At 47.0% G+C, this 12874-nt stretch overlaps 1 protein-coding gene across 1 annotated transcript; it reads right to left on the minus strand.

Moving 5' to 3' along the window:
• Window positions 1–416: 416 nt before the first annotated feature.
• MUC13 (mucin 13, cell surface associated) lies at window positions 417–12553 on the minus strand (the record flags this gene model as incomplete). The annotated part of the gene is made up of 8 exons (XM_045903019.3): window positions 417–1912; window positions 3532–3730; window positions 5746–5830; window positions 7331–7368; window positions 8037–8169; window positions 8484–8609; window positions 9333–9496; window positions 12483–12553. Coding segments are annotated over 7 exons (816 nt in total), but the record flags the coding sequence as incomplete, so codon positions are not given.
• Between the last annotated feature and the right edge of the window lie 321 nt (window positions 12554–12874).

Consider the following 12874-nt stretch of genomic DNA (forward strand, 5'->3'; position numbering starts at 1 on the left):
TATCAATCTAGTTTGCCATGTGTCATGTTTGCTATTGAAAGTGAGACTAGGGGCACCTGGGTGGCTCATTTGATTAAGTGTCAGACTCTTGATTTCAGCTCAGGTCATGATCTCAGGGTGATGAGATCAAGCCCCGTGTCAGCTCCATGCTGAGCGGGGAGTCTGCTTGAGATTCTCTCTCCCTCTCCCTCTGCACCTCCCCACCGCTTTAAAAATAAATGAATAAATCTTTTTTTTTAAGTTAAAGAAAGAGAAAGAAAGAAAGAAAGAAAGAAAGAAAGAAAGAAAGAAAGAAAGAAAGAAAGAAGAAAGAAAGAAAGAAAGAAAGAAAGAAAGAAGAAAGAGAAAGAAAGAAAGAGAAAGAAAAAGAAAAAAAAGAAAGAGAAAGGGAGACTCGCTGCTATGTGCATCACCGAAGGGCCCAAACACAAGGAAGGATGCCACCTACCAAAGACACTTTATTTGTTACCTCTTACAGTTAATAGTCAAGAACAAGTAACAGTAACAACAAATAAAAATAACTTGCAAGGAGACCAGACATTAGGCATAAACAAGGACACTATTAACATTAATGCGTGCTGGGTGTGTCTGCGTGCGCGCGGGCGGCCACAGCGAAGGCCGGGGCCTCCACGAAGGACCTCTGCACTCTGCGTCCTGAGCCCGGACATCCGGAGCCGAGGAGCCACGAGCTCCCTCTTTCACCATCAGCCAAACAGAATCTGCAGTTTCTCAAAGTGACCTCCAGCTCTTGCCCCTGGGGTGTTGTCTTCACACTTCCTTAGGCTCCAAGTCATGGGTAGGACGTGAACTGGAGGAAATGTCCGTTTGCTCATTGAGAAGAATCTGAGGATGAAGGCGGGTCCAGCGAGCGTTCTCCCACACTCATCCTCCCAGCCCAGCTCCCTTCTGCCTCTGTTCCTCTCACTCCTGGTTATGGTTTTTGGGTTTTTTTCCCTCCCCGCCTCTACCACCTACTGGCATTTCAAAAACTCTAGGGTGGGGCGCCTGGGTGGCTCAGTCGTTAAGCGTCTGCCTTCAGCTCAGGTCATGATCCGAGGGTCCTGGGATCGAGTCCCACATCGGGCTCCCTGCTTGGCGGGAAGCCTGCTTCTCCCTCTCCCACTCCCCCTGCTTGTGTTCCTGCTCTCACTGTCTCTCTCTGTCAAATAAATGAAATCTTAAACAAAACAAAACAAAACAAAACAAAAAACTCTAGGATGTACTCCATGGTGGGCAGTTCTAGTCTGGGCCTTCTAATTAACATCAAAAAGATCCTGCATTCCCAGTCACTTCTCCCCCAAAAGCTGAGAGGCAGGTCTTTTTTCTGTCTCCTTGGTGTGAGGCCAGGTCACAAGCTCCTGGCAGGGCAAGGGTGATGAAATGCCTACACTGGAGGGACTAAAGTAGCATCCTATTTTAACTTATTAGAGAATGAGCCCGAGAACCTTAGAAGATGGTATTTCTTCCCATGCCCTGGGACCGCCATAGCTGGTGCGTAAGAGTCTCTCAGAATTAGGTTACATATCTGTAGGCTATCAACTCAAAGCAACATTCTCCCAGGAGTCAACAATCCTGGGGGGCTTTCCTCTAGATTGGAAATGGTTACTGTTGCCCCACCAGGAAAAAAAAACAAAACCAGAAACCTAACCACTGTACTGATTGGACAAAATCAACTATCTTAGCAATGCTAATAGCATCTATATGCATTTAATTTCCTAGGTACTTAGCAAACAGGCAGCATTCCTTGAAAGCAGTCACAACTTTATCCAGAGAGGCTGGGTCCTGGGTGGCAGAGGAATTCCAAAGGCCAGATCCTCCTGGCTGCTCACTTCCCCATTGGTCTTTTAAACACTCAAAAGAAAAGCTCCTACATTGGGCCAAGGGCCATGGATGGTCCCCAATTTTTACCATTCTACACAAAAAGAGAGAAGGGGGGAAGAAACTCTTAGAAGTATTGCAACCGAAACCTCTGAGAAAAATTAGATTAACAAATTATTAACATTACTTCAATTAACAGTATTTGAATACTACTTTTCAAATTAGAACAGTCACTGTTCTAGGTTCCCTGTCCGTATTAGCTTATTTGATTTTTATCCTATGAGAGAAAAATCCGTACGTCCATTTCACAGATGAGAAAACAAACCCAGAGAAGTCGAATAACTTGTCAAAGATCACACAGCTGATACGAGTAACAGAAGGGCGAGGCTTCTAACCCGGGCTCTAAATCCCATGCTTATTCTACCTCTAAGGGGTTGGTTCTCTTTAGAGATTATGCTTGATGTAAAGCTCTCCCCCTAAGGAGGAAAGGAGGTTTGTAATGAGTCTGCTGGTTAAGGTTCACCTTGGGTGGGGCCAGCAGGCACTCCCATAGGACGCCCATTCTTGGCTGCTGCTGACTAGACCATGTGTCTGACCCAACATGGTCAGACAACATGGTGCGAGTCAACCCCTTGTACACACACGAAACATTATTTAGACTTCCACGACTAAAGAAAACTTTATGTGCAAAATAAATCATGGGATTTCAAAATAGAAATAAGCCACGTTTTCCCAGAATGGTCATCATAGTGTGTTAAGATCCTCAGCGGGCGGTGTGCTCGCCGGGGGAAGTCTGCAGAAGTGAAATGGGCACAGAGAACGCGGAGTCTCTGCCCCTATCCTCAGCCCTCTCTGCCGCCCTCCGGCATCCTTTGCCTTCTTCATCCTCTTTATTTTTCCACTCTTCTGGTTACGCTTCCCCCCACCTCTCCCCCTTTCCCTTCCTCCCGTTCTCACTTCCTTAGGAAGTCATTTCTCTCCTTGCTGCTCTTTTAACCTCTCTCTTCTCTGGCCCCCTTTTCTCTTCCCTCATCACCTTCCTTCCTTCTAGCTCAGTCCCCTTGGCGCCCTTCCCCATCAAAGTTGCTTCTTAAAGATACATTCAAGACCACACTAAGCAATGCCGGCATGATTATCCAATACAAATCTAATGAATAGTCCTACCAAGGGAAATAAAATAGCACCAGCCTCACTTGCCTTATCTCTGTAGAAAACTGATTGGGTTATGCCTTGAGGCCTGGGGGGAGGAAAGGAGAGATTTGCCTTGATATGGTAAGGCTAGAAGGATCGGACAGAACCATGCTTACATCCAACAGTTCTCCCCAGGCCTGACCTGGGTCCTAGATCCTCAAACAGCCTGGGAATTGTCATTACAACGACTGGAGTCATATCCATGGAAGTTTATAATGTAAAGGGACCTTAAGGGCATCTAAATTGTTTTTCTTTTTTATAGCTGAGGAAATAGAAGGCCAGGGAAATTAAGTGATGTGTCTAAAGTCACATAGATGGTCAGTGTTAGGGACCCAAGTGGTGGCCATTTAACAATAGGAGGGAGCAAAAAACCAAAAAAACAATAGAAGGGGCATCCTTTAATCTTTCTCTTTTGATTGGAAAACAAAAACAAAGAAGCCTGCAGCCAGAACTTGAAGATCCAATGGCCGGGTCCCTGCTCTGCCCTGGGCATTCCACTCCCTCCCAAGCCCACTGACTCACCTAGTAGTCAGGGCGGGGCATGCTTCTCTGGTGTGCATAGGGATTCGGTGGCTGACTGGAGACATTTGCCCTGATTTTAGGGAAGATGCTCCCATCTGCTCCGAGATTGCTGAAGCCTGTCGTCTGCTGCAGTCTCAGGTTTTGAAAGTCATTCTCAATCAAGTTCTGTTCTTCAGTATTCTTGTTTTTGTTCCTTGGGCTATAAATGGTAACAAGAATTAGGATCTGACAATGGCAGAAAGTTCCTTGACGCAAATGTTAGTATTCTTTTAAAAAAATGTTTTCAAATTCTGAAATAATTTCAAATTTACATATAAGGTACAAACCAAAAAATTACACAGAGCTTCCATGCGTCCCTCACCGAGATGCCCCAACTGTTAACATTTCTGCACCATTAAGAGTAAGTGCTTAGCCCTGATGCCCCACTACCCATAATACTTCACTACTCCGTTCAGTGTACATTCCCTAAGTTTTAGGACAGTCTCCTCATAAGCTCTCCGTAACCATCAACACCAGAACATAAACACTGATCCAACACTGCCATCCAGTTCTGTTGGTCTATGCAAATTTTGCTAATAATGTTACTATTCTTAAGTGTGCTTTTGAGTTATATATGAAAATAATCATAGAAGTCAAAGAGAAAAGACGATCTGTGATATAATTTTTCATTCAAGCAAAGTCAATGTCTACAGAAGTACCTCAGCCAATAAAACAAGTTCAAGGTATAAAGATCTTACAAGGAGAAAAAGGCATTTCCCAGGGTCTGCTGTAGCCCCTCAAGGACCTCAAGTGTAAGTATTCAAGGCCCAGTAGAAGCACTTGGAGGTGAGGGAGGTACCCACCTCCGATGAATCCTGACAGTGACCCTTCCTGCCTTCTGGCCCACAGACCTGCCCCTGCAGTGCCCTGGACCGCTGGAGTGCAGACTGGACCGGCTGCATCTGTGCTGTCTACAATGCACTCCCAGGATGACTGTCTCCCACCGGAAATGTCATAAGGGAAGACCCACTCACCCTGTGACCCCAGTAGCCAGCCTAGCCTACAACAGAGTTCTCGCCTTTCGGGAGCACTCCTGTCTAAGGAGAGGAGGAGAGGAGCAGAGGAGAAGCTTCATTCCCTTTGAAATGGTCAAGAAATTGTAATTCTTGATGTGTTCCCAAGAATCAGAATCTGAGGCTGAACTAGGAGCAAACCCAGCTCTGCAGCAGGAAGCAGGAGCTGAGAAACATAGCTGTCGTGAGGTCACAAGGTTCCACACGCAGCCGCTGAGGATGCTGGAGACCCAAGACAGTTAGGCAATCCTCCTAAGGAAGGAGGAGACAGCCTTGCTCCAGAACAGAATGTTCTGGCCATCTTCCTAGAAAAGGGAAGGTCATACTTCTGGTTCTCAGCTTTGCATCCTTATAATAAAGGCTTTGGGGAAGAGTTAATATCAAACTGGAATAATAAAAAAGAAAGAAGAAACAAAATCTATTTATCCTCTCACATTATAGTGCGAAAATACCTATTCTGCCAAAATATAAGATATGAGTGAAATGTTACAAACAAGCAGCTTGTTTTTACCAAAGTGCATCCCCACTTGGCACATTTCAAATGGAATAGAGATAACAGTGTTCTCTCTCCCTGTTAATGGCGGGAACTTTATCATAAACCTTAACAATATATATATTTTTTAACACAAAGGGCACCTGAGTGGCTTAGTTGGTTAAGTGTCTGACTCTTGGTTTCAGTTTAGGTCATGATCTCAGGGTTGTGAGATCGAGCCCCAAGTCGGGCTCCATGCTCTTGGGATTCTTCCCTCTGTCTCCCCTCCCACCCCCCCGCATGTGCTCTCTCTAAAACAAGCAAAAACCAAAAACAACAACAACAACAACAAAACAAACTCACATGAAGGACACAAAATTATGTCTATACCATCATTTAAAAAGAAAAAAATCTGGAAAGATATATGCCAAAATGCTAGTTGCCTCAGGGTGGTAAGTTTTGTGAGTGGTTTTTTACTTGTGCTCCTTTACACATTTTTCTGTTTTCTTCATAATCACGAATGGCTTATATAAGCCAAAGCAAATTAAGGTAAGAGAAAAAGCCAACAGTGTTAGAGGGGTCTCGCCTCATCTCCCTTCTCTTGCCCCAGCAAGGCTAGGTATGTTTTGAACCTGGAGCGTGATGCCGGTGGTGCTAAGCCCTAGGGAAAGGGATACGTCCACTCCATACCTTGCTAAGAAGATCAGTGCAATCACCAGGCAAAGAATGAGGGCACCGCCAATGCTGCCCACGACAGTGAGGATCAGCTGAAATTCTGAAAAGGAAAAGCAGAGAGTAGGCACAGCCTCCCACAAGCAGCCCCCATTGCCTACTGCACAGGTACGTGTGTTCCCAGAGGTTCCTGGCTGTGAAGACAATCAGGTTGTGGTCCCCGCCCCCACCAGGGCCAGCTTGGGTGCCAGGCTGGGGGGGTACTGTGTCTTCAGAACCCAACCGGAAGAGGCTGCCTTGCCAGATAAAAGACCATAAACAACAGAGGCGGCCGTGATGGGGGGGTGGGCAGGGCCTTCCTGGGCTCTGCGGACGATGAGACATCAACGGAGGGGAGCATCCCATCCTAACCTCTGCTGCCTCTCCTGCCCACCACGTCTGACCTTGCAGATAAGCAGGGGGAGCGAGGCTGGAGTTAAATTTGTCACTAACAGAGGCTTCATGGAATCAGTGAGGGGAGAGCTCGTGGCGACCATTCTCTTCCTCTAGTCTGCTCTGGCTGGCGCTACCGAGCCTGGCCAATGTGGCTACGAGCTGGCCTGTGCGGACGGCACCCACGGCAGATTTCAAACACACAGTATGAGAAAAAACAAACCTAAAATTTCTCATGGAGAAACACTTACTGATGACATGCTGAAAAATATTTTTGATACATGAAGTGAAATAAAATGTTATTAAAATCAAGTTCACTTATTTCTCTTTAATAAATGTAGTTAGGATTTTTAAAATTTGAAATTAAATATGAAGCTCCATTACATTTCTATTGGACAGTGCTGTTCTAGAACCCTCTGTCTCAGATTTCTGCTCCATGACTGCCATAGAGGCCACCTCCAACCTGGATTCATAGGGGTGTAGACCATGTCTGCAAAGGGATTTGGTCCAAACCTCTCACTCTGTAGGTGTGCATGCTGAAAGCCCAGAAGGAAGGAAAGACTTAGCAAATCCAGCCTTGCAACGAAATACAACAGAAAGTGAGAGCATTTTTCATCACTAACTTTGTGGCTGCCTGAGAGGCCAACAGTAATGTTTCCTTCATCTCGGATCATCAGTCTTTAGTTCATTATGTAAAATTTAAAATGTAATATAATTAAAAATATAAAGTTAGTATTGTCCCAATCTGGTGGGGGTGGGGGGTGGGAGAGAACGAAAGCACCTGAACTTGCAACAACACATCACAAGCTAGTAAATGGCTCGGGGACCCGAAGACTTGAATATTTCAACGGTTTTTAGTTCTGCTCTCCCATGACCACAGACATTTTTGGAATATACTGGTCTTTTATCTTTGCTAGTGATGGAAAATGAACAGAATGTTAGGACGCCCAGAGCCCACCTCTTGGGCTGGGTCCTGTTATTTTCTATAACGGGGTGCGGCTGCCCAGGATCTGAAGGCAGGCATGGGACGGCATGACCCAGAATGCAAACTGCAGGCAGACTGTCTCACTCTTTATGAAGGGAGCCAGAGACTTTGGAGTCCTGGGCAGAATTTTGAATGCGTTCCCTATTTCTCAGAAGCTTAATAACAAAGCAGAACTTTTATACTCACTGTCTTCACAGTTGACTCCGCTGTAGCCAAATGCACACCTAAAATACAATAATGGAAACCATGGTACAGTCTCTGCGGGGAACATGTCAGAGTTCCCACCCAACCGCCATGTCTTCCTTTCCATCTGCCTTCATTCTACCTGCCCCCCCTTCTCCTTCTCCTCTTTCTCTTTTCTTCCTTATGCTCCTATTCTTCCAGGTGAGCAACTTCCATGGAGCTCTGGAAGGCTGAAGAGGGGACACAATTCCAATTGGTCCCATTTCCTACTGACTGAACCCCCCATCCTCTGAGCTTCAGGAAGATCCAGCAATTCAAACTCAGCTGAAGCCCAGAGGCATGGAGCATTGCGGTGTGGGGGAGGGGGCCTCGGCTGCAAGGCCCCACGGCTCTGCCACCTAACTGCTGCCCTGTAAGTTGGGGCTTGTTACTTACGTTCTCTGAGCTTCACATTGCTCCCTGGCAAACGGGGAACTAATTCGTTCCTGACAGTGTTGCTGTGAGACATGTATTACCTAGCACGGTTCCTAGCACACAGAGAATGTTCAAGAACCATCAGTGCTGATGACGATGGTCTGATGGTGCTCTTATACCTACCAATGTATGGCAGCATTCCAACATCCTGACCCTAAACCCATGCGTGTATCTATACGTTCTATCCTTTGGCTAGCTCCCGTTGTGGTAAGATGAAAAAGGAACGACTTCTTACTCTTGACAGACCCCACGATCATCTTTCTTGTAGCCCGACAGGCACACACATTCAGGGTTCCCGCCGCTCTTATTCACTAAGCACTGCTCATTGTTGTCTGCATTGCAGGTGTCAGGACACTTTACAGCAGGAACTTCAAAAGAACATTTCTGAGTTATTTGCAAAAACAACCCCTTCAACCCCAAAGTGATATGTCACAGAACACCATTTTTTAATACTGCTTTCTCTGGGTCAAGTGGGGGGCTGCCTGGCTGCGCGCACGGCACGCTTTCTGCGAAGATGCGCACGGGCTGCCTCGCCAGGTTCGCGTGTCTAAAGCCCAAATCCACCCCCCTCAGACTCTGGAATGCACATGGAACCGTGAGCAGTAAAGCTTGTATTTTGCAAATGAAAAAGGAGAGAAGGTAGGCATTGAGAAGAACGCTTAACAAGCAAGTGAACACTCACCAACACACAAAGGGACCTGGGGGTTAGGTCTTTCCATCCCCTGCTTGCATTTACACAGCAAACCATCGCTACAGTTGTCTTGCTCATTTTCCTTTTCACAACCATAATAATCACACAGAGTTTGAGCTGAGAGGCACAGACAATTCAGAAATACGGTCAGTGAGACAATAGGGAGAGGAATTAGGTCAGTGCGATAAATAAATGGTTGTTGTTTTAGGCCACTAAGCTTGGGGGTGGTTTGTAACACAGCAAGAGTGAATCGTTCCAGCTGTGCCGGGGGGCTGGCGGGTCAGCCTAAAGGGGAAACAGGGCAAGGAAGGCTTTCTGGGATCATCTGGAAGCTACAGCTTGGTATAAAGCCTTCTTGTTTCTCCTTTCTTCCTACCTTCCCACCTTCCAAAGAGAGGAGCAAACTGGTCAGTGTGATGACATGGGGGGGGGGGGGGGAGGGCGGGGATGGCTGGAAAGGAGTAGAACCAAGCAAGGGAGGAGAGGGAGGAAGAATGCCTGGTTCACTGGAACTGGGCCCATCTGTGGATTCAAGTCTCCTGCTCTTCTTGCCCCCTTCTCACAGAGAACGGAAATGTTTACAAAAAGGTAGGTCTTCGGGTGCCTGGGTGGCTCAGTTGGTTAAGCGACTGCCTTCGGCTCAGGTCACGATCCTGGAGTCCCGCATCAGGCTCCCTGCTCGGCAGGGAGTCTGCTTCTCCCTCTGACCCTCCCCCTCTCATGCTCTCTCTCTCTCTCTCTCATTCTCTCTCTCAAATAAATAAATAAAATCTTTAAGCAATAATAAAAAAAAAAGGTAGGTCTTCAAGGGAACTTCGAAGAAAAGTATTGAATGCTTACAATTATATCCTGTAAAGTCACCCTTGCTGCTTTGAATTGCTTTGGAAATTGACGCAGACACAGTCTTCTCACTTTCTTTTGTAGTTTCTGCGAAGATGTTTAGGACGTCCACCACAGCAGCATTGTCCCCAGCACGCACTGCTGATCTCGCCGAAGGAGAGGTGCTGAAAATGAAAGGAATCCATCGCTTGATGAACTGAACCGAAGGATCCACAGACTGGTCTTCAGAACCTCCCACACTCCTGTCTCCTCTAGTCCTGACCCACTGTCCTACATCCACAACTGGGGCCCAAATACGGGGGGCCTGGAGGTGCAGTAAGATGGCGGTTTATAGGCCCAGAGATCTAGCTCTCTTCGATGTGTGCTCAGAGGCCATCTCTAGCTAAACAATGCCCTGTTGGAGGATATTTTTTTTTTAAGATTTTATTTATTTATTTAATTGACAGAGAGAGAGAGCGCGCGAGAGAGGGAACACAAGCAGGGGGAGTGGGAGTGGGAGAAGCAGGCTTCCCGCAGAGCAAGGAGCCCGATGCGGGGCTCGATCCCAGGACCCTGGGGTCATGACCTGAGCCGAAGCTCAATCAACTGAGCCACCCAGGCGCCCCCCTGTTGGAGAATATTGAGAAAAATTGTGGACAATCCTTTTTAGGAGCTAGAAGCCTGGAGCTAACCAGAAGTAGAACAGGTAACATCTGAAACTAAGTTGTCCCTTTCTGTAGAAAATCAAGAGTAGGTCTCTTGCTGAGCTTGTACACGTGATACACTGAAATAAGGAGAGTGGGGTGTAGGGAGCATGAGCGAAGACCACTACCTCAGAGCCCCAGATACTGAGTGCCTGCGCCCCAAGAACCGCTGTGCCAAGTTCTAATTCTTCCACTGTCCGAGAGGAATCAAGTGATACAACCACTAAAAGAGACGGGGGGGGAAAAAGGACTTTCAAAAACTCCTTCCCTCTCCAACCTATGGCTGTGTGTCTTCAAGACTCATGACTTTTGAAGAAACATCAGAAGCTTGGAAACATAGCCCAACCCGCTTAGGAAATGTTTACAGCCATGTTAGTTCTTCAGAACTATCGAGAAAATCCAAAATCCAAAATCAGAACCAAATTCTGTTTTTTAGGAACGGTCACCACAAAGGAGTGCAAAAAACAAAATGGGCTTCAGATTCTAGCTGAAAATGATTCATTCACGATAGGATTTAGAGGTGGCCATAGAATGTACAGGGCAGTGAGCAAAGGATATTTGATACAAGTCATTTGATAAAGAGATCAGTTGAAAAATGACCAGAAATCTCTGGTATCATTTTGCAGCAGGGTCTAGGAAAGAAAAGCCATCACAATTCATTCATTCAAAGAACCTACTAGCGCACACTCTAATTTAGGGGGCAAAATCTTACAATGAAAGGAACAATGGAACCACTGCATATTTAATAACAGAACGGCATAGCATAAATGGTCAGAGCAGTAGCCTTGGTGCTAAGAGGCCTGAGATCTAGACCCAAGATGGCCACCACCTTTTGTGGACCAAGACTAGTCACAGCTTCCCTGAGCCTGAGTCTCCTCCTCTTTCCTAAGAGAGATTTGCAAGAGAAATTCTGAAGATCCTTCCAATTCCAACGTGGATGCTGTAGAGAAAGAGCTCAGGGAGCAGAGGAGAGAGCACCAGACTGGAGCCGAAGAAATGGCTTTCTAGGTGAGAGAGGGCCCTGCACACCCCCTGAGGTGCCCGAGCTGGTTCGTCTCTAACACTGAGCTCACAAGTAGAAGAACGCTCCTGGCTCCCTTTCAGTAAGTCCTTAAAAAGCAAACATATGCCACAGTATCGGGGAACACGCCCCCCCTCCCCGGGACCAGCTCTCCATCACACTTGCAAGGTTCCCTGTTGGGGAAGGGACACAGACAGGAACTGCTACGTGTTGAAATCGACTATGCGCCAGTCACTCTGTGTGGGTCATCTTTCACATGGTATCCCACTTACTCCTCCTGAGGTTCCAGGAAGTCAATCAGATCATCCCAGCAATGCAGATGACATGAGAGGTTGAAACACCTGCCCAGTCACACAGCAGGAAAAGTGCCAAGGCCAGGAATGAAGTACAGATGTGGCTGACGCCACCACAGCTCACGAATCCTGTCTTTATCCAGTCATCCCTGATGCACGAACTCCCTGCTGTCCACTAAACCAAACCTAAAACATGCCCTGAAACAATGCAGAGCACTTAGCAGCAGTCTGCTGTGTACCTACGTCCAGCTTCAGGGCCTCTGCCTGCTGCTTGCCCTTGCCATGTGAGCCCCATGCCTCCCATTAGGCTGCCTGCTGGCCTCCTGGCTACCAACCACAGAGGCCCCTTGTTCACCGCCAAGCTCAAAACTCCCCACTTTTATAGGTCTCCTCTGAATTTGTATGTATCAAATATGTATACTGTGTCTTATTTCACAAAGGATTTGACAAAGCTCATAAAGACAGATGCAACAGTAAAACCATAAAACATAACCACATTAGGGCTGCTTTCTCTGTACAACTCCATTCATCCTAGAACATTCTTTCCCTGGCCTGCAGCGCATGTGTATTAATATGCTTCAGAGAAGGCCACCATGGAATCAGCAATTTCTTGAGACTCCTCTGCCTCTTTGGGTCCCCAAATAAGCATCCAACACCAGTCATTGCATATTGATACATTCAATAACTGCTTGTTCTTCCTGCAGAAAAGAGCTCACTGCTGGCCCTTCAGTAGCCAGGTATGTGATTGGGATATTCCTGTCTCCCTCACTCCCTCCCCTGCCTTGAGAAAAGAGATGACCGTGAGCCATTCATTCTCTCCCTGCCCTCTGGAGTGCACATTCTAGGGCTTGACCAGGTGTGGTTTTAGCCAAGGAATGAAACCAAACAAACTGATCAGGGCGATACCCTGGGCCACATGTACAAGTTGCTGAGGAGCCAATCACAGACAGCATCTTGCTGCCCCAAGCGCCCGCCTGCCCATCCAGGCCAGGGTCAGTGTGACATGGAAAGCAGAGCCCTCTCTAGCACTCAGACTGACCACCTCTGCTTGTGACTTGCCACTGGAGGGCCTTAGATAACTCAAGAGAAGACCAGAAGTTAGGCAGACACACACCTGCCTCCGAAGTATCCCATCGGTCCATAGCAAACTTACCTTACTTTATCAATTACAGTCTGTCCGTAATCAGAATTGCCAAATGCGTCCTTAAACTGTGGAGGAGGAGAACAGATTTAATAACTACCACAAAGAGGGGGAAAATGTGATACTGTATCTGAGTTTTCACACAAACACATTTCTAACCTCATTTGTATAAATACACGTGGCTCATCACAGCAATTTGTCCCCATTTGATTTTTGTTCTAAAATAATACGATTCTGGGGCACCTGGGTGGCTCAGTTGGTTAAGCGACTGCCTTCGGCTCAGGTCATGATCCTGGAGTCCCTGGATCGAGTCCCGCATCGGGCTCCCTGCTCAACGGGGGGTCTGCTTCTCCCTCTGACCCTCCCCCCTCTCATGTGCTCTCTCTCATTCTCTCTCTCTCAAA

The sequence above is a fragment of the Mirounga angustirostris genome, unplaced genomic scaffold, assembly GCF_029215605.1.
Source record: "Mirounga angustirostris isolate CCGP_5_RB_7025 unplaced genomic scaffold, mMirAng1.0.hap1 SCAF_1, whole genome shotgun sequence".
NCBI classification, from domain to species: Eukaryota; Metazoa; Chordata; class Mammalia; order Carnivora; family Phocidae; genus Mirounga; species Mirounga angustirostris.